The 20,144-nt window shown below is 30.3% G+C and overlaps 3 protein-coding genes and 1 long non-coding RNA gene across 6 annotated transcripts in view; 3 read left to right on the forward strand and 1 right to left on the reverse strand.

The window, feature by feature from the left end:
- The first annotated feature begins 699 nt into the window (after nt 1-699).
- On the forward strand, nt 700-2,104 carry Coq3 (ubiquinone biosynthesis protein COQ3, mitochondrial). The gene is made up of 5 exons (XM_076398865.1): nt 700-835; nt 1,020-1,077; nt 1,175-1,407; nt 1,499-1,909; nt 1,965-2,104. The coding sequence occupies exons 2-5, from the start codon at nt 1,028-1,030 to the stop codon at nt 2,078-2,080; spliced, it is 810 nt and encodes a 269-aa protein (XP_076254980.1). The 5' UTR covers nt 700-835; nt 1,020-1,027; the 3' UTR covers nt 2,081-2,104.
- A 156-nt stretch (nt 2,105-2,260) lies between these two features.
- Nucleotides 2,261-4,039, reverse strand: LOC143192976 (uncharacterized). The gene is made up of 8 exons (XM_076398864.1): nt 3,877-4,039; nt 3,692-3,812; nt 3,350-3,552; nt 3,243-3,296; nt 3,035-3,188; nt 2,794-2,982; nt 2,523-2,737; nt 2,261-2,466 (listed from the first exon to the last, which is right to left on the reverse strand). Exons 1-8 carry the CDS (start codon nt 3,936-3,938, stop codon nt 2,310-2,312), a joined length of 1,155 nt encoding a protein of 384 aa, XP_076254979.1. The 5' UTR covers nt 3,939-4,039; the 3' UTR covers nt 2,261-2,309.
- A 478-nt stretch (nt 4,040-4,517) lies between these two features.
- LOC143192980 (uncharacterized) lies at nt 4,518-4,920 on the forward strand. The gene is made up of 2 exons (XR_013004919.1): nt 4,518-4,654; nt 4,709-4,920. It is a non-coding gene; the product is annotated as an uncharacterized LOC143192980 (long non-coding RNA).
- Nucleotides 4,921-8,284: 3,364 nt separating this feature from the next.
- The window catches only part of LOC143192972 (extended synaptotagmin-2), a 35,820-nt gene continuing 23,960 nt past the window's right edge, over nt 8,285-20,144 (forward strand). Inside the window, exons 1-10 of one of the 3 annotated variants that reach the window (XM_076398860.1) lie at nt 8,454-8,549; nt 8,612-8,635; nt 10,587-10,674; nt 10,741-10,935; nt 12,524-12,706; nt 13,182-13,255; nt 15,909-15,975; nt 16,035-16,180; nt 17,799-17,919; nt 18,017-18,187. In XM_076398860.1, the coding sequence (XP_076254975.1) occupies nt 10,636-10,674; nt 10,741-10,935; nt 12,524-12,706; nt 13,182-13,255; nt 15,909-15,975; nt 16,035-16,180; nt 17,799-17,919; nt 18,017-18,187 (996 nt within the window). In that variant the 5' untranslated portion in view covers nt 8,454-8,549; nt 8,612-8,635; nt 10,587-10,635. Of the gene's footprint in view, nt 8,636-10,586; nt 10,675-10,740; nt 10,936-12,523; nt 12,707-13,181; nt 13,256-15,908; nt 15,976-16,034; nt 16,181-17,798; nt 17,920-18,016; nt 18,188-20,144 lie in introns of all 3 variants that reach the window. The other 2 variants (XM_076398859.1, XM_076398861.1) reach the window with 2 other exon arrangements.

Raw genomic sequence — 20,144 nt, forward strand, 5'->3', positions numbered from 1 at the left:
GAGGTTGTTGGCCTTGCACAACCCAGAGTTTGTTTTGGTACTGCCTTAACTTCTGAAACGAGATTCCTCGCCTAGTGAAATCTGTTGAGGGCCACATTATTAGTTAAGACTTGGCTTGAGCTTATTTATTTTTTGTTATTTATTAATTGCTCTAAGGTTTATTTGTTATTTTTGTAATTATCACGTTTCTTCGCTTTAAGGTATAGTTTTAAAATATTTTCGATTCCTAAGAATTAAACCTATTGAATTTAATACAATTGATTTTATTGATTATATTCATGTGTATGTTTAAAGATATGCAACCAGTAATACTAAAGATGATATGATAGAATGGATATGATGAGATAGAATAATAAAGATGTGAACGGTTATATATCTTTTTAGTTAGTTCCATCTAAACGTAATTTTAGCAGCTTTGCATCTGCAACAAGTTATAAATTATCATTTATTTTTCAAAAATTATCTAAAACCATTTTACTTCCAAACATTTATAATCATCTATATAAACATTAACTATATATAAAATATAACTCACCTTTTATATTTAAATATATGCAACTGTTAATACACTGAATGATAACGAATAAAAGTAGAAAACTCTATATTAATTTAGAACCATCTGTTAAGGGACTCTAAAAATTATTGGGATGAACTTAATAGTAAAGATTTCTATATCTATTTGTATTAAATTTATAGGTTAGGGTTCTATTTATTTTTTGTATATTTATATGTAACAATTTTATTTAAAGAGTTAATTATGTTCTAAGTAATCAAATTATTATACAACAGAAATTTGAATAATATAAGCATTAGACGTAATTTTTGCAATATATAGGTATTTATATATTTTATATATAAACATTTGCTGGAGTGTATTTTATTTATAATAAGTTAAAAGTACATAATAGTATTGATGTATTATAGTTATAATATATTACATATATTATATGTTTTAATTTTAATTAAATATTTAACTAACGCCAAATTATTAAAATACAACTGTATTATTTTACTTTCAGGTATTGATATGGCCCTTAGGGTAAAAAACAGGCATGTGATACAATGTCTCCATAAATAGTAAATATTTGGTTTATAGATTTTCTAATATACTTTATAAAAGAACTGAGAGCAAAGATCAATCATCAAATTATAATAAATACAATTTTTCTTTAAGCTTTTCTACATCTTTAAATGCAAACGTGGATCAGCAAGAAATAAATAATTTCAAGAAATATAGTGATGAGTGGTGGAATGAATATGGTCCCACCAGAGGGCTACATTCTTTGAACAAACTGCGTATTCCTTTTATCAGAGATGGTTTAATTAATGAGAGTTCTGTGAATACAACAGATATAAATACATCAACTCCACTAAAAGGATTATATGTACTAGATGTAGGATGTGGTGGTAAATTCTCATAAACAGTATTTAGAATTAGTATCCTGTTATATACTTAAAAAAAAACTGATTAAAATCAATAATTAATAATTTATTTTAGGTGGAATTCTTTCAGAATGTTTATCTAGACTTGGTGCCAATGTAACTGGCATTGATGCAAATCCTGACATAATTGGATTAGCCCAAAAACATGCAGAAAAGAATTCATTGAATATAAATTACTGCTTCGGTACAATTGAAAATCACCATCAAGAGAAAGGTGTACTTTATGATGCTGTTGTTGCATCAGAAATTATAGAGCATGTTTCTGAAAAAGAAGAATTTATCAAGAGTTGTGCCAACTGCTTGAAGCCTTGTGGATCACTATTTGTTACAACAATAAATAAAACCTTTTTAGCAAATATTTTAGCTGTATGTGTTGCTGAAAATCTTCTACAGGTGGTTCCGAAAGGTACTCACCAACATGAAAAATTTATATCACCCACAAAATTACAAAGATTACTTGAAGATAGTAAGTATAATATAGTATGACTCAAGCAGCGTATGTTAATATAAATGTCTTATAGATGACATACAGACAAAATTGATACATGGAATGGCATACAATGTATTTACTAATTGGTGGTACTGGACTTCAGATACTTCAGTGAATTATGCATTACATGGCGTGAAATATAAATAAATTATTATTAAAAATTCGGTAATATTTTGTAGTTTTTTAAATTGTTTATTGAACATCATTATATTTTTATAGAAAGTATATTTATAGTCTCAACCCAATTATAAAATTATTAATCTTTTGTTTGTTAAATATAATGAGAATTTTCATAAAATGCTCACTTGTGTTTAAAAAAACAGATAAATATAAAAGCGTATATTTAATCAGAGTGCTCTAATATGCTTTATACATGTTATTCAGAAAATAAATTGGGCAGTGATAATTCCGAAAATTCGGTTGATTTATTTTCACGGAGGTTTTTCAAATTTAACATCCCACAGTCCAGTAAATATTTTGGTGGTTTTATTTCTGGCCTTTCAATTAAAAACTCGCAATATGCCCTAGTAGACCTAAAAAAGATGTTTATTAGCATATATTTTGTTGTTGGAATCTCCACTGGGCATACCTTAAATGTGTTATTCCCTGCCACACGGTTGCCATACTAGCTAATCTTTCCGGTACTTTGTCGCAACTCAACCATTTTTTGAAATAATTTTCTGCCGGAGGTCTGACTTGCATGTCCGAAGGCAAACGACGACCGAAAGCGGCATATGTAGTTTTCTTCTTGCTTGCTTTCAGGTCTTTCATTATCTCTCCATGCAGGAAGGCTCGTTGAGCTTTCTAACCGTATTTTATAAGTAGTATAAGTAGTATATTTTAAAAGTAGAACAACTTACCAGTGGTAGATTTCGAGCTTCAGCAACTTTTTGAGGTACTGACGCTATTTCTTTTACATCTACTTTCAAGGAGGTAGCGGAATTTGTTTGAAAGCCAATCTCAAACATCTCGATAACAGCTGGAACGCTTAGGGATAGTTCTTCATCACCGCCTAAGTCTCTAAGCCATTCTATAAAATCGGTAGCTATCTACCATGGGATATTAAGTTTTTACATACAAAAAAAATATGGCTGGCACTACCTTTTCAGTTATCGCTTCGGCTTTTTGGTTTAAATTCATTTCATCAAGAGATAATGGAGGTAATGTGCGCCATACAGCTGCTCGGCTAGGTTTTCTCTTAAAAAAGTCAATGTACATCTTGGATTTTATAGCTTCAGGTCGTGTAACTGGCTCACTATTAATCATTAATGTAGTATAAAAAAAACTTAACTGTAATACTAAAACTTACAAAATATTCTCGAACATATTAGGTGATTTCAAGACCTTCATATCTTCATAAGATCTAAAATTATCAAGTTATCGAAATATAATTATTCTATGTTTTATATAAAATACTTTTCTGAGCATCGTTTGTCGGTTTTTGTACGAGTAATGGTAGGCACACGTTGGATCTGGGTTACTTTTGGTTCATATTTTTTTGGAATTTCCGGGATATTCCCTTGAAATTTTCTGCTCTGAGTACTAAGCTTGGATAGTACTTTATATAAAAGTCGTATAGGAAAAACCTCCTCCAGCAAAGCTTTTTGTTTATCGGGTGGCTGAAAATGACATTATTTAGTTGTATATTGAAAAATTAAACATCCCATTAGTTTTTATAAATTGGTGCGGGAAGTCAGATGGTTTTACCACTATTATTTCTCATACAATATTACAGTAATCGATATAATATGTACTAACAATTTTAGCATCTTCCTCTAATATTTTAAACAATGTGGCCCACCAATTCTTAGATTCCGGATCATTTCTCTCATATTTGTTTCTGTAAATGATTCTAGAACATTTCTTTGATTCTTTTGCACTAAAATTAGCCAGCAAATATTGTTAGGGTTTATTTTAACACTCATATTAATATAATTACTTACTCTGTAGAGTCATCGTCGCTTTTATTTAAACTTGTTTCTGATTCAATATTTATATCTGACATATTTATTTTAGTTGATGTAAAAAGGTGTCAAAAAACTGATTGTTTTATAAATTGAGGATGATCGGTGAAAAATATGCAAGGAAATTTATATTGATCAAACGAATTTTATTAGAACCAGTGAAAATCAATATCAAAAAATATCGCTGCTCAGACCATAGCGGATTCAAATATGAAGCTCTGATGCTAGTGGTTACATTGCGCAATAATTAAAGTGTATGGAGCTTAAAATAGTTTTTTTACAAAATATGCATAGGTTGATGACAAAAACCACCATGACAGTAACTAATAAGATGACTTAAATATAACATTTATTTTTCCTCTTGAATAATTTCTCTTTGGGAGCAGTACACATCACATGTAGCTCAAATCAAATGTTTACAAATCATAAAGTTAATTAACACAAACAAAACAAGAAAGAAACAAAAAAGAAACTGTTCAAAATTAAAATATTTCTTCTGCTGTGAGATTCATTGAAATATTTTATCAGACTTTATTCGTCTCATTGATTATAAAGTATAAATCAAAACTCCATATAGTTTATTCAAAGTTTTTTTAGTAATGCGTCATGGATATTTGTGACGATATTTGAACTCGATAAGACATACAGAGGAAGTAATTGATAAATGGTGGAACTGTGAATATGTTTTAGACTGATCAGAAATTAACAGTTTAGTGATTGAATTGGACAGTGAGTCGGAAACTGAAAGTGACTGAAGGTAAATGCGTAAAAATAAAAATGCTCTCGAATGAAAGTAAAATACGTTTCTCAGATATACAATTGTTAATTGGGGAGGATACCTCTACATAAAAAAACGTGCCTAGAAACTCTACCTCATGGGTAGTGTAAAAAAGAGTTCAATGTAAACAAAACAAATTTGGCCTACAAACTATTATACCTGTGTTCTTAATTGTAGTTTTAAGTCACTTGATAATATATGTATTAGATGGATTATAATGTAAAAATAAATTATATTTGAAAATATTTTTGTTCAATTATTTAATTTAGATTAGAATTTTGTTGTATATCAAAGCCAAACTGAATTAAAACTCAGAGTTGATCCGGCAACATTGCAATGTTTCGATGTTACAAATATCCATGACGCATTACTAAAAAAAACTTCGAATAGACTATAGTAAAAAAGCCCAGCAAGTCTTTCAGAATAGTTCGCTCGATTTTCAAACAAAATATTCCAAAATTGTAACACATCCATTAAAACTCCCGCCTAACACCTAGATAGCCCTAGTTTTATTCTATTCGTCGATTTTTCAGTTAGCACTAACCTTCAAAAGAAAGGTGTTAAAATTTCATGATATTCTGCTTATAAGTTTGTGAGTTATTGTGCAGTTATGATACTGCTTTTGTTATTTTCAAAAACAATTTTGTGTTTTAATTTTACACTGCTTCTTGATAAGAAAAAATACCGTTTAAGCGAAGCAATGGCTTGAAAAGTGCTATAAAGACTTTGTTCTATCAGAATCAACAATAAAACCTTGGTGATAACACCACAAAAATGAGGTGATTACACCAAAAAACATCAAAAATCGACAAAATCGTTTAGAATGATCGAAAAGTGAAGTTGCGTGATTTAATTAACATCGTAAAGATATCAAAAGAACGTGTTAATCTGGAAAGAAATCGATATGTGACAATAAGATGAAAAATGGGTCCATCACTTCGCTCCGGAATCAAAAGGATCGTCATCTGAGTGGACAGCAACTGGTGACGGCGCTGAAATGATTGGGTGGCGTTAATAAAGTAATAAAATAAATTTTGAATAAAAAAAATGCATTTTCTTTGTTGCGCCCGGGACTTTTCAGTCCATGTGTTAAATAAAAACTTTTCTACCACAGCATGCAGTGATTACATAACTAATGAACTGTATATAAAATGAAAATATAGAAAGGGAAGGCAAATGGAAGCTATTATAACCATGTTCCAAGGAATCTTCCAAGTAATCACAGGACTGAAGATATAAAAGGAAAAACAACCGACAAATTGATTTTTTTCCTCTAGTTTTGTGTATTATCAATCGTCTCAGAACTTAGGGAAAGGAAATACTCTTCCAGCTAGGAATGCTCGAAAATTCTACGATGTCGGGCCTTCTTGATGTATATATAGTTATAGCCATCTTAAAGGGTTCTCTACCAGGTCGACTTTCTGACAGGCTTCTGACAACGAGCTGATGGGACATCCTTTTTGCTAGACACGTGTTTTCTGTTTGGTCGGTGCCAGGTGTCGGTCCACCAGATATTCTATACGATGCGATATTTTATATTTTCTTAAGTCATAACTCTTTTCCCGTCACAAATATTACAAAAACAGTGAAATGGTCCAATAAATTAGACCCATTAACTATAAAATAGAAAAAATAATTATCGTTAAATTTAAAATTAAACAGTTTTCTTAAATATAAATAAATGTATTGGGTCATTTTTAAACCCAAGGCGTAACATAAAGATTATATTTAATAAAACAATAATAAACAATTTAATATCTTAAATAAATAAAAACAGAGAGATAATTGATATAACAACAACTTCACTACATACTATAAAACAAAGTCGCCTTTTCTGTCCCTATATCCCTATGTGCGCTTAAATCTTTAAAACTACGCAACGGATTTTGATGCGGTTTTTTTCAATAGATAGAGTGATTCAAGAGGAAGGTTTATATGTATAATACATGCATAATATACTAAGGCAACATTGCTAATTTTAGAGGTTTCTAACGTGATGTCGTAAATTAACCTATTTTTTAGGCTTATTTAGCAATTAGCAAAAACGCTGCCTAACCCTACGACTTAGATCAAATTAATGTACTACAGTATCGTACACCATAAAAAGGTCTACAAAAAAGTCCGCGATAGTATATGTTTATCTTTTAGGGATAACCCACATTAACCATTTTTATTGTTTACTTTTTACGTGAGAAAATGGATTATTTACGAAGCTATTTTAAGCAATACGGCATTAATCCTTATCGAATTAAGTACCTTAAATACAGTGTGCAATTAATATAGATCAATATGGTTCCTTACAGCATGTAAATTAAACAAATATTTTCGGAGATATTACAAATTTAAAATTTGCGTTTAAAAATGTGTAATGTAATAAAAATTGTATGAATTTAGATATTCCAAAGATAGCAGGAAATCTTCATAGTAAGTATAGGGGAAGAGGAATTGTTTTACTCCAAATTTAATGCGTGCAGGCCAAGGGCAGTAATGAATGAACCAAAAATACTGGATCGATTTTAATCATGTTTTCATTGAGTGACATACATATTTTATGCCCGTTCAAAGTCGGAGCGGGCCGCTATGTTTTTATATACAACGTTCATATTTTTTCTGTAGTGTATTTAATTTAGTATCAGCATTGCACCCGTGCGAAGCCGGGGCGGGTCGCTAGTATTCAATAAATGGCAAAATTAATAAAACAAATAAGCGTGCGACATTTTGATATCGAGGTGGTTAGTATATGAAAACATAATGAGAACGTACCTGAGCAACCAATTTTCTATGACAAGGGTTAAATTAAAAATATATATGAAATATAATGAAATGGTCAGTGTTTATTAATATAGATACTTTTAATGTCAGGTAATATTGAAATATAACGGCTCTGACAGTTAAAATACTGGCAGCTAAATGTACGGGTAATTGATGATATTGATAATCTCCATAAAAGACGATAACATTGGTATGCAATAAGAGTCATGAAATAACTAGAATTGTAAATAATAATCCTAGTCCATAGTAGTCAATAATATTGATGGACAATGATTATCATAAAGGCAATAACGGTAACTGATAGTGATAATAAACTATGTTAGGATTAATTATGACATGTGCAAACGGTACGAAGGGAAAGTAACGCTCGGCGTACCAGCTTAATACTAACAATAATGGACGTGCAATAAGATCAAGGGAAGCAGACGTACGAGATCCTGCTATTAGGGTTACTAGTACCTGATAGGATAAAGCTAAAATTTTCACTATAAATACTCGTAAATAAATAAACAAATGAGTAACTCTGTTGGAATTGTGCACTCACTTCTTCTCACTCTGACACTAGCCAATGGCCACATGCTAGAAACGCTGCCACCAAGGGCCAGCAGAAACCTAAAAATTCTAAGTTTGATTATTTTTTACATTTTAGTGAATTCTTTATTTATTTTCAGTCAATAAGTCGATTGAATTTTTTTGTTAAATATATTTTATTAACAACAATATAGAGAAAAAAATCCGTAATAATAATTTACATATTCCAAATTATCCCGAAAAAAGTCTCCAAATAATATTTTAGAACTAAACCTGATAGCTCCCCCCTCAAGACATTACTGAAATAGTATAGCAACATTCCAAGCAGCGTTCACAATCTAAATATGTTGTTTCGCTTATGTTCGGCCAATGGAACGATTTTGTTCTCCCGTTGGCGTCATGATTCTACGTTTCCACGGCAACTTGGAACTCATCGGTTACAAATCTAGTGTGCGAAACGAACAAACAAACATTCGTCATCGCGTGTGAGATGTAAAACGTGTATTTGTGTGGTTAAATCAAAGTTTGTTATTTATTTTAGTTTTGACAGTTGTCTCTCACAATAGATTAGGTGTGTTTATTTAGTTTTCACTGCAATCAATGTAAATATAATTGTTTCTTAAATTAAATCAGTGAATGAAAGTGAATCTTTTAAAGGTATGTATATTTATTGTTTTAGTCATTCACCAAATATTTATGCACATATCAGGAATTTAACGCTATATTATATTTTGCTTTACAACTGAATGATTCATTTTTTTTAATTAATTAAATATTAATTAAAACTATTAAAGTAACTAATAATATATTTCTCCAAATAAAAACTGACATTATTCAACTTATACATACATACTTACAATTTAAAATTTAAATTATAGCAAATAGTATAATTTTAAAGTTTGCATTGTTGAATAAGCATTATTTGTTGATGAGAAAGATTTTGAAAACTGATTTTGTAGGTTGCAACAAAAGGCAAATACACTTTATTATTTTAATTATTAGAAAAGTTATTGAATGATGGATAACTGAGATAATTGTTCGATATCAGATTCTATATTTTTTTCTATAAAGAAAACAACACCATAAAAATCAATTTTTTAAAATATTTTCTGCACTTGATAAAATCATACTGAACTAAGTATCGAAAAAAATAAAATTATTAGCTCTAGATTGATTAACTAGCATATATTGGACATAATAATATTGATATATACATAATAATTCTAAGAAAATCACACACAGAATATTCTTCTAACTTATTATCTATTAGAATAATATTTTAAGCTGTTTGAGAGCACCTTCTACATTACATGAAAGTGGCGATAACACACTATTGGCTCCTTATTCCCAACTGATTCGTCCAACATCTGTCTCGATTCACTTCATTCTGTTTTAAATTACAATTTGTCAGTTTCTCTTTGAAGCTGTTAGAAAATAAACAATTAATCAATAAGTTATTATCGAGTACATTTTGTTTTAATATATCGAGACATACTTTAAGCCGATATATTGCGTTTGTACTAAACTTTATTCCACACTAACTATGAGAGCTACAGAGGTTAGAGATCTGACGTATACTTTTTGTATTAATGATGCTTTCTTCATATATTTTAATCAGCGATATTGATGAAAATGCGAAGGCTTACTATAAAAAACCTAACATAATTATTAAATTTAATGGTTTTCACATTGTTCTACATAAAATAATATTATTATAGAGCTATTGGAAATACTCCCAATATATGTATACACGTACGCTAATCATCTACCACTCAAAATTGCATTCTGCTACCGAAGCCCATCAAACACTGCTCCAATATATCTCAATTTCCTTATTAGCTTTCAACGATTTTTTCAGAAAAATTGTAATTTTGATGACAAAAAAACGGTCTCGAAGATCAAAACTAATTAAAGATAAACATATATTTCAAGACTGGATGAAAACCCAGGTAAAACTCTCAAAGAACTTTGATACTTACTAGCTGTTGATCGATCAAATGTTTTCATGTAGTGGCAAAGGTTCAAAAGAAGGGAATTTTTTAATATTTATGTAATATTTAATGAATCAAGTAGTAAAAATTATTACTTTTATTTTCCGAAGACATTAGATAAATCTTAATCAAAACACCTATGAAATATGGTAGTTTTTGTTAAATATATGACTTGTCTCGATTCAAGAGCCAGTATAGAAAAGAAGAAGAAGAGTAAGAAGAGGGCGCGGGAACTTGTATCGAGTCGGCAGAAAAACACCAGGGTTAAAATAAATCTTTATCTTTTGTTCCAAGGTCCTCCATTCCAAGGAATCATAAGTAATTCGTAAAAGTTTTGACTTGTCAAAATTTGTTTAGGCTTTGGTATTTTTTAAGTCTTCAACTAAGATCACCTAAGATAAAACAATGAACAACAAACTTAATAACGCCATCTGTTATGGAACAACAAAATGTACTAACAGTGTATTATATTGTAATCTAAATATGCTTAATTTGCGGATACACTTAAAACTCAGATTCGGTATCAAAGTGATAACAAAATGTCACAATGATATCTAATATATTTATAAACAAAGGATAGCAGTATTTATGACTAACAAATGTAATGCATTTTATAGTTTCAGACTGTATTTATCCAGTAATGAAGTAAATACCTATCTCGCCAACATGGACTACGGAGATGTATCAATAATATTCTTAAAAAAAGTGAGTCCAAATAATAATTACTATGATATAAATATTAATTCGATTTTTTTCATATTATTACTTTAGGTTCTTTTAGCACTGCTTGCGTACTGTATAGGTTATTTACAGATTTCTGTATTATGGGTAATTTTGCCAATAGTTTTAGACATTGCTAAAGAATTCTATCTAAAATCGAGACTAAAGCGAAGGGATTTACATCGAAGAATAGCGGCGAATGATGAAAAAGATGTGATTGGTTCTTTATCGAATCTACCGTCATGGGTAACGTTATTTTGCTTAATCTACGACGATACCAAAATACCAGAATGTGTTCAACAGAGTGTGTACAAATACCTTTATAAGTTTACTTGGTCGATATTTTATATTTTGTATTTACTTCACTAGAAAGAGCCAATTCTATTCCAGAGCTCTTGAGAATATCTCCAATTAAATATACAATTGAAGGTTATGTTCTTGATATATAACAGGTCAATTAAAAAATCCCCGGCATGACACATAGATGGCACTTCTAGAATTAAATCCATATGTTTTTTAGTTATCCCTAACCCTGAAAAGATGCATGTATAAATTTGACAGCTGTCGGATCATTAATTTATGAATTGCATTTTTCACAATAACAAAAGTTAATTATTGTGAAAAAAATGGATAAAAAGAAATTTCGCGTGTTGATAAATTATTGCTTTTTGAAGGGAAAAAATACAGTTGAAGCAAAAACTTGGCTTGATGCCGAGTTTCCGGACAGTTTCCCAGGAAAGTCAACCATCAAGGATTGGTATGCTAAGTTTGGACGTGGTGAAATGATCACCGAAGATGGTAAACGCAGTGGACGCCCAAAAGAGGTTGTCACCGACGAAAACATTTAAAAAAACCAAAAAATGGTTTCGCATGACGGTAAATTAAATGAAATAGCAGACACTCTAAAGATATCAACTGAACGTGTATATCATATCATTCACGAATATTTTGGATATGAGAAAGTTCCGTGCAAAATGGGTGCCGCGCCAGCTCACTTTTGACCAAAAACAACGACGAGTTGATGATTTGGAACAGTGTTTGAAGATGATCAATTGTAATAAACCCGAGTTTTTGCGTCGATATGTGACAATGGATGAAACATGGCTCCATTATTTCACTGCTGTTTATCGTGTGCAGTCCACTTCCAAAGCGTGGGAAAGTGCAACAGTTGACTGGTAAGATTATGACGTCTGTATTTTGGGATGCGCATGAAATAATTTTCATTGACTATCTTAAAAAAGGAAGGACTATCAACAGCGACTATTATATAGCGTTATTGGGCCGTTTGAAGGAGAAAATCGCAGAAAAACGGCCCCATTTGAAGAAAAAGAATGTGCTGCTTCACCAAGACAATGCACCGTGTCAGAAGTTAGTGAAAACGATGGAGAAAATCTATGAATTGAGCTTCCTCATCCACCGTATTCTCCATATCTGGTCCACAGCGACTATTTCCTGTTCTCAGACCTTAAAAGAATGCTCGCTGAGAAGAGATTTTTGTCGAATGGTGATCTCCGAAACTGAGGCCTATTTTAAAGCAAAGGACAAATCGTACTACAAAAATGGTATCGAAATTTGGAGGGTCGCTATAATCAGTGTATCACCCTTGAAGGGAATTATGTTGAAAAAAAACCAATTTTGCCAAAAAAATTTGTTTTACTATGGTAGGCCGGGGACTTTTCAATTGACCTGTTATCAAAACTTGTGACATTACATTTTAATTCAGACAATTTTACATAACAATTTTTTTAAATATTAGAAACTTATTTGTACACCTAATATATATAACAAAATATTGACACATTACTATGGTGACGTAACGGTTTTAATATTTTAGGTGTGTTTTCCGGATATGGAACGGTCCGAATGGGTGAACAGAATAATTAAAAAACTATGGCCGAATGTGAACAATTACGTACATGACATAATTAAGGATATTGTTGAGGCAAAGATGAACAAAAAACTTGCGAAGTATAAACTAGACGGACTAGTTTTCGAAAAATTAGTAGTCGGATCTGTTGTAAGCTATTTTATCTATATAGTCACTTTGAAGAACATTAAGTAATTAGAAACAATTTTTTCCCCAATTTAATATATCATTTGTGGCCACAGTGTCCATACTAATTTATGGTATATATCATATATAACCGAATTTATGTGTCATATAACTTGATCTATAACAATATTTCTGTAAGTGTATTGTGCCTTCAATAAAATTAATTTAAAAAACGTGAAATATAATAATTCTGAATATTCAATGAAAAATAATTGAATTTAAAGTTATAAATTAATATATAAACGTTCTAGAGGAATAAACAGTAGTGTGCGTGATTATATATTAATTATTTCGTATCCCTTTTACATATTTTTATATATAAATTATATAACAATTAAAATTTAAAAAGTTTTGTGTAAATGAAAAAAAATTGAACTTGTTACATTTTATAGTATTATTTATATGTATATGTTAATAATATTAAGTTTATTTATTTTAGCCTTTTCGTGTAGGTGGCATAATAGCATATGATGATCTTTCAAGAAATGAGATCGTTTTAGATATGGATATAGCGTAAGTGATAATTATAAGATGTAAACAATCTAAATTAATTATTATCAATTTTTCATTTAAATTGGTATTTCTTGAGAAAAAATGATAACAGTTCTCCAACTTTGTAGCACCACAGTGAACCATGTAGATAGAACGATGTCGATATTGAGGCAATTTAATCTCTTATAAATTTTTGTATAAGCCTATAAGTTAATTTTAAAGGATATTCTAAACGTATAAATTAATATTCAGGCAATTTACGGATTCCATCTATTAATAAGGATGTGTTTTGTGAGGATATCTACAATATCGTATTTTTTGTGTCTTCGTAAGAAGTGAAGCGCTGCTTAGATGGGTCACAAGTGATATATCGGGACAAGTGGTAATTAAATGGAGCAAGGTCTGGAGAATACGGCGGGTGGGGTAACAATTCCCATTTTAATGTTTCCAAGTACATTTTCACCGATTTTGCAGCATGTGAACGTGCGTTATAATACTGAAGAATAACATTCTTGTGTCTCTACTTATATTCGGGCCGTTTTTCGCACTGTGCTTGGTTCAAACGTATCAATTGTAGTCTCAAAATCGAAGGAACATTATTGCAAATGCTATTTAATCGGTTCAAATTCAGACATATTCAACGCATTGAAAAAATTTTGCTGTGAAGACATTTGATTGGTTCTTTGATAAAGTTTGGTACGTGACAACTTTGACGTCACACTGACTAATAAAATTTATACAAAAAGCAATTTAATTTCTGTAATAAGTTAATTAAATAAATATAATCTGTAAAAATAAATATATAAATATATAATGTAAATTATATATAAAATATAAATATAATGTAAAAGTAAAGATATCTATTAGAGTTCTGCCTTTTTGGTTTCTTATACTAAAAGCAAACTTTGAGTCTTTCCCTTCCCGTTGAGTTCTGTTTACCTGTTTTATCCAAAAGTATATTTCGCGCCTTATTATTATTAATATTCTATGTGGAAGATCATTATATAGTGTGCAGTTAAAAAGTTTTAAAATTACATTTTTTAAAAATATTTGACAAAAAATATGTTATATACATTATTGACCTGGCGGGATAAAATAAAAGAAAGACATACTGATATGATGAAACAATTTTCGATGTTTTCTTTAATTTATTTTTTGTTTCAATTTATCCAAGAGCTCCAATAGATCGAAAAAAATTCAAACTATCTTGGTTAAGTAGTCTTATGCCAATATATTTATTCGGATAATTACACTTTTTTTCCTTTAGTGCAATGAGGGGTTCAAGGTTGTTATTAAAATTTTGATTGATGCACTTTAACACTATTTAACACTATTCCTAAGCACTATTTAAGTCCTGAACTGTTTTGCACCGACCAAAATTCCGAGTGTGTTGAACTTAAATCCTCTCTTAAAAGGTTTGCATTCAGTAGCTATTATTTCAGTGGTTGTTGAATCAAGAATAAAAGTACATCGCCGTCTGCATAGCTCCTTTCGGAAGTGGATTAATTTCTAAAATTAAATAATAAATATTTAATATTTTATATGATTATTAATATAAATAAACTTATCTCAACTTACAACAAGACATGCTGTAACTATGATGTCTGGTATTTAATCCAGTCATTTTGGGATTTTTAACATTTTCAACCATTTTTTAAAGATAACCAAACACTTCTTGGAAGTAAAACTATTCTGCATTTGTTTACTTGCATCTGTGCATCCGGGTACAAAACACTTCCTAGATCGAAAATTCATTTTACTTATTATACTACCGACTTATATATTCTAATGAACTAATAACTTCATCTCTAGACTTTATAAAAATATAAACGCGCTATTCCTTTTGTCAGGCATACTGAAAATAGCGCCCGAAATAAATAAACAATAAATGCACAATAGTAAGCCAATCAGATCCCGTCGGGGCTTTTAAGTAGCGACATCTGGATATTGGAGGTTACGAAACATTTCCCTAAAATTTCCTATAAAGTTAAATCTTTATTTCTCTGTGAATGACACATACTGAAGTGAAGTTCAGCATAAAATTGGTTACAAATGTACCCGATGTAATTTAACAGACAGTAACCCCATCTGTTGTAAAGCCTTTTTTTTTGCATGTTGTGTAAATCTAGATAAGTAACAATTAAAAGGTGTTACTTTGGTAGAACTCAACATTTATACCAAGCTCTGTCAAGAAAATGAACCAATCATTTGTTCTCATTTTGTTCATCGCCAATTATAATATGGCAAGAATCTTTCTTTCTTTTTTGATAGTCAACTAAATCGGTATGGGAAACCGATTTGAAATGACATTGTCAATCAATCGTTTTGTAATGGTTGATTTATCAACGCTTAGTTTGGCACCGCAGGGTTCTTTAAATATTTGAATAGGATTTATGTATAGGAAAGCTTATACTTCGCCATATCCTTAACTTTTTTTGGTCGACTAGTGCATTCATATCATTATTGCCATAAATTTTCACAAATATTTGATAGGATTCAAAGTTGAACTTGTCTCAATTAAATGAGAAAAATAAGGAGTGTATCTATATACACCAACTTATATAGGACATATTCCACTAGATCTATAAGCAAAAAAGTAGCACCACTAAGCGTTAATTCTGGCTTTTAATATTAAACATAATTCTGAAAATCAATATGCGCGTTATATTTGTAGATACGCTGGAGACTGTCACATCATATTGAAATATGGAAAATTGAAAGGAAACATCAAAGATTTCCAGGTTAGTAATAAGTAAAAGCAAGTAAATGTTTTCATATATTGAGTAAACACTTCTTACAGTTATACGGCCGGCTAAGAATTATAATAAAACCCTTAATCGATATCCTTCCTTTGGTTGGCGGGTTGCAAATATTCTTTTTAAATCCTCCCGAGATTGATTTCGATCTAGATGGCGTTGGAGGACTTTTAGAATTTCCCGGATTCAGGTAAATATTTTTGTTTGTTCTCAAACTCATACACATATTAAACTTTCACATATTGATCGCTTGGAAGTATGAAGTGTTTGATTTAGAAGAATGTTGTTGAAGCCAAAGTAAAGACCGTAGATATTACAATAATGGTGGCTAAAAGGTCTACAATCGTATATTGTTTTGATTTTAGAATGTTGAATTTGATGAATCACTGAGTAAGTATCGGACATATTTAACACATCAACAACTTTTAAACAGTATTCAACTTTACCTATCAGGCTATTCTTTGCATTGGCTCTGAAAATTGGCTTGAATTTCGGCAATCGTTTCTTCATTTGTCCAAACCTCTTTCCTAAAGCATTATTTTGAGGTCTACGAACAGCCAGTAGTTGTTGCTGGTTAGATCTGGGCTGTACTATAGATAGAAAAGCAATTCAAGGCCAGTTTGACCACTCATATTTTCTCTTTACCCTCATTACCCTGTCTTGGAAATAATTAGCATTGAAACATAATCCCATATTCAGAAACTTCCACTCAAGTGAATAACTAAGCTGTTCATTTCCAATATATCCAACGTTCGTTCATGATTCCATTTCACCATTTTTCAATTTCTTCTTCAATGTGTCTGATCGAGATCATCCAAACCGAAGATGCTATTAATCTTTCCTGTTTAACATTAAGTAAAATATATCTGCAATGAATTATTAATAAATGTTATGACTAATAAAACCTAATCAATAAATGTTATGACTAATAAAACCTAATCAATTGTTATTTCAACGTTTACCTTTTTTCATCAACTTTAGTTGTCTTAACAAGATTTTTATTATCATCTTGCTATGGATGGCCGTTGGGTATATTGTTCCATTCTGAAATATCCACGTCTCATCTAAAATACACAAATTGAAATAATAACTTTTTGATTTTATTATGTGCTTTTAAAAATTGTATTTTTTTAAAGCAAAAAAGCAAATTTTTAAAGCAAAAAAGCAAACTTAAACTTTAAAAGCAAAGCCTGAACGTTCCATTAGAGCTCTTCGATACTTTTCAGATTAACAGTTTCCCCTGAAATAATTGTATTAAATTATGTTTGTATTGAAAAAACTATTCACGGATTTTATACATTTCATATATTTGATCTCTGATAGTGCTAACGTAGAGCTGATCTTAATTCGTCACCCGCTTCGTATAAGGACGGTTTCTTTTCGATGTATCCAAGATGTTTTTAATTTTTTTGGGACATTTCAGTGACCGTGTCCATACTAATCTTCAGTGCAGCTACAACACGCTAACATATTTTCAATAAAACCGCTGCAAATTAATATTTAACAGTAAAAATGCTTAAAAGCACCGGTTTAAAATGTATCAAAATAAGGAAAGCATTAAAATAACGTTTGCCGATTTATAACCTCCTATCACTATTGTTTTGAAGAATTTTGCATACGATTGACAACTGGAAGGCATTGACAGGTTGAATTTGTTCGAACGTATCAAACAGCATTATATCTCTTTCTAAGTAGAATAAAATGAGAAAGAAAATATTGTCTGTAATAAACATATTGATAACGTATGCTCACAGCAACTTTGGATAGACTATACATATTTTACTAGTAATATATTCATTATATTGCAGCGTGTTATTAAACAAACTAATCCTTGATACCATCTCATCAGTGCTGGTGTTACCTAATAAATATCCAATCAGATTTAGCAAAAAAGTTTCGAAACAGGCTATTAAAATCCCACGGCCAGAGGTAACTTGATCAATATTATGCAATATATTACAAATTACTAAATTATGTTTAAAATATATATTATATATAAAATAAATAATACTTCATGATATTTTAGGGTGTGCTACGTATTCATGTGATTCAAGCAAGAAAGCTTGTAAAAAGAGATTTGACAATTACAGGTCAGCTGACGTCTGATCCATACGCAGTGCTATCTATAGGGGATCAAGAATGCAGAACACAAATTATTGAACGAACATCCAATCCAAAATGGGACTATTGGTGTGAGGTAAGATTTACATACATACAGGTAAAAGATTGTTCAAGCTTTAATTACTGAAAATCTCTCAGAATATCAATATACTCGTTAGTTATACGTAAAAAATTCCAAATTGTAATATTAGTATATTCATTTCGATTTTGAGATTTGATTTTAAAAACAGTGTTTCTCATGCCAAATATCAAAAAAAAAATGTCAGTCTGATGAGCAGGATGAGTGTTATAACATTCATAATTTAGTTCAGTGATTTTTTACAATGGATTTTTGAAATGTATCGAATTTTGTCTCGAATTTTTCCATATAGCCTCGACAAATATTTATTATTATAATTTATTATATTAAGTTTATTATATTATCAATTTGAGCAAATCTATCAACATATACATTATCCAAAGAAGTTTTGAACATCACGTCATCTAAATTTGTGACGTCAAAACGTCGCAATGTTGCCGTATCAGTATAACTGAGTTTTAGTTCAGTTTGGCTTTGAGAGATAACAAAATTCTAATCTAAATAAAATAATTAAACAAAAATTTTATCAAATATAATATATAATTTAAATATAATTTATAATTTATTTTAACATTGTAGTAGATTTAATTATCAAAGGACTTAAAACTACAATTAAGTACAGTTATAATAGTTTGTGGGTTAGGGTTGTGTTTGATTATATTTACATTTTACTCTTTTCCATACCACTTATGAGTTAGAGTTCTAGGCACGTTCTTTACATAGTTATATCCCAAGTATTATATTTTATTTTCATTAGAGAGCATATTTACCTTTTACGCTTAAATGATGTATCGTGCGGTACAGTGTTTTCTTGTAAAGAATCTTTTACACTCTAGAATAACATCTACAGTTGTCATATATTAATTATATATACTCACCTTTACTTGTTTCCACTCTCATCACCCTGTTTTGAATTTGACAGCATTGAACCATATCATATTCAGAAAGTTTCATTCAAGTGAATAAATAAGCTATTAATTTCCAATCTATCTAACATTTGTTCACAATTTTATCATTTGTCAATTCCTTCTTCAATGTGTCTGATCCAGTTAATCCAAACCGAAGGTGTTATTAACCATTCCGGTTTCCAGCATGAAGTACAATATATCTTCAATGAATTATTAATATATGTTATGACTAATAAAACCTAATCAATTGTTATTCCAACGTTTACCTTTGTCCATCAACTTTTCTTGTCATAACACTATTTTTATTACCACCTTGCCATGATGTTTTTGTTAAAAGTAACTGATTAGAAACCTAATCTGTTATGTCTGGCTTCGGAATTTTCGCTCAGAGTAATAATAATTAGCTATTTGAAATGTATCAAAATAAGCAAAGCATTAAAACAACGTTTGTCGGTTTATAACCTCTTATCTATATATCTATTGTTCAAAACAATAGTGAATTGTTTTAAAGAATTTTGCATATGTTTGACAACCGGACGACTTTGGCAGGCCATTTCGGTTGCCACGTTCGAACTTATCAGACAACATTGTGTCTTTTTTTAACTAGAATAAAATTATTATTTTTATTATTTAATTAATATATTGTTACTAGTCGTTTTCGTTTAACCTACAATTTGTCTTTATGATAACTTAAATCTAGGTATGTAACTAGAAGGACCCATCGGCCCTATCTCAGTCTCTGGTGTAATAATGTTTATACATGTCACTGCTGTATTTTTTTAATATATGCACCTCACTACACAGCACTACATAACATCAGATGGTTTGATTCTTTTGAGTTTGTGTAGTGTTCTGGTGGTATCCAAAAGTTGCAATATTTCAATATTCTCATGAGAATGGAGTCTTTCCTCATGCCCCCTTGCAATTCTCTTGATTTCTTGACTGACTGTGGGTATCTGAAGGTCTCGATGTAGGTAATCAGTCCTATAGTATTTGGGTGCACCCACAATACCTCTCAGGACTTTGTTCTGAAATTTTTATTTATA

This window comes from Rhynchophorus ferrugineus, unplaced genomic scaffold, assembly GCF_030347505.1.
Source record: "Rhynchophorus ferrugineus isolate W39M unplaced genomic scaffold, kcgeb_rfMv2 rfM3, whole genome shotgun sequence".
Lineage (NCBI taxonomy): Eukaryota > Metazoa > Arthropoda > Insecta > Coleoptera > Curculionidae > Rhynchophorus > Rhynchophorus ferrugineus.

What these genes read in the sequence shown, in the direction of transcription:
- Coq3 (XM_076398865.1), top strand. Translation starts at nt 1,028, where the DNA reads ATGGCCCTTAGGGTAAAAAACAGGCATGTGATACAATGTCTCCATAAA. An exon ending in ATACAATGTCTCCATAAATA is followed by an intron (nt 1,078 to 1,174) that starts GTAAATATTTGG and finishes TTTTTCTTTAAG; the next exon opens with CTTTTCTACATCTTTAAATG. An exon ending in ACAAAGATTACTTGAAGATA is followed by an intron (nt 1,910 to 1,964) that starts GTAAGTATAATA and finishes AATGTCTTATAG; the next exon opens with ATGACATACAGACAAAATTG.
- LOC143192976 (XM_076398864.1), bottom strand. Translation starts at nt 3,938, where the DNA reads ATGTCAGATATAAATATTGAATCAGAAACAAGTTTAAATAAAAGCGAC. An exon ending in TAGAGGAAGATGCTAAAATT is followed by an intron (nt 3,553 to 3,691) that starts GTTAGTACATAT and finishes TGTCATTTTCAG; the next exon opens with CCACCCGATAAACAAAAAGC. An exon ending in AAGCTCGAAATCTACCACTG is followed by an intron (nt 2,738 to 2,793) that starts GTAAGTTGTTCT and finishes AAATACGGTTAG; the next exon opens with AAAGCTCAACGAGCCTTCCT.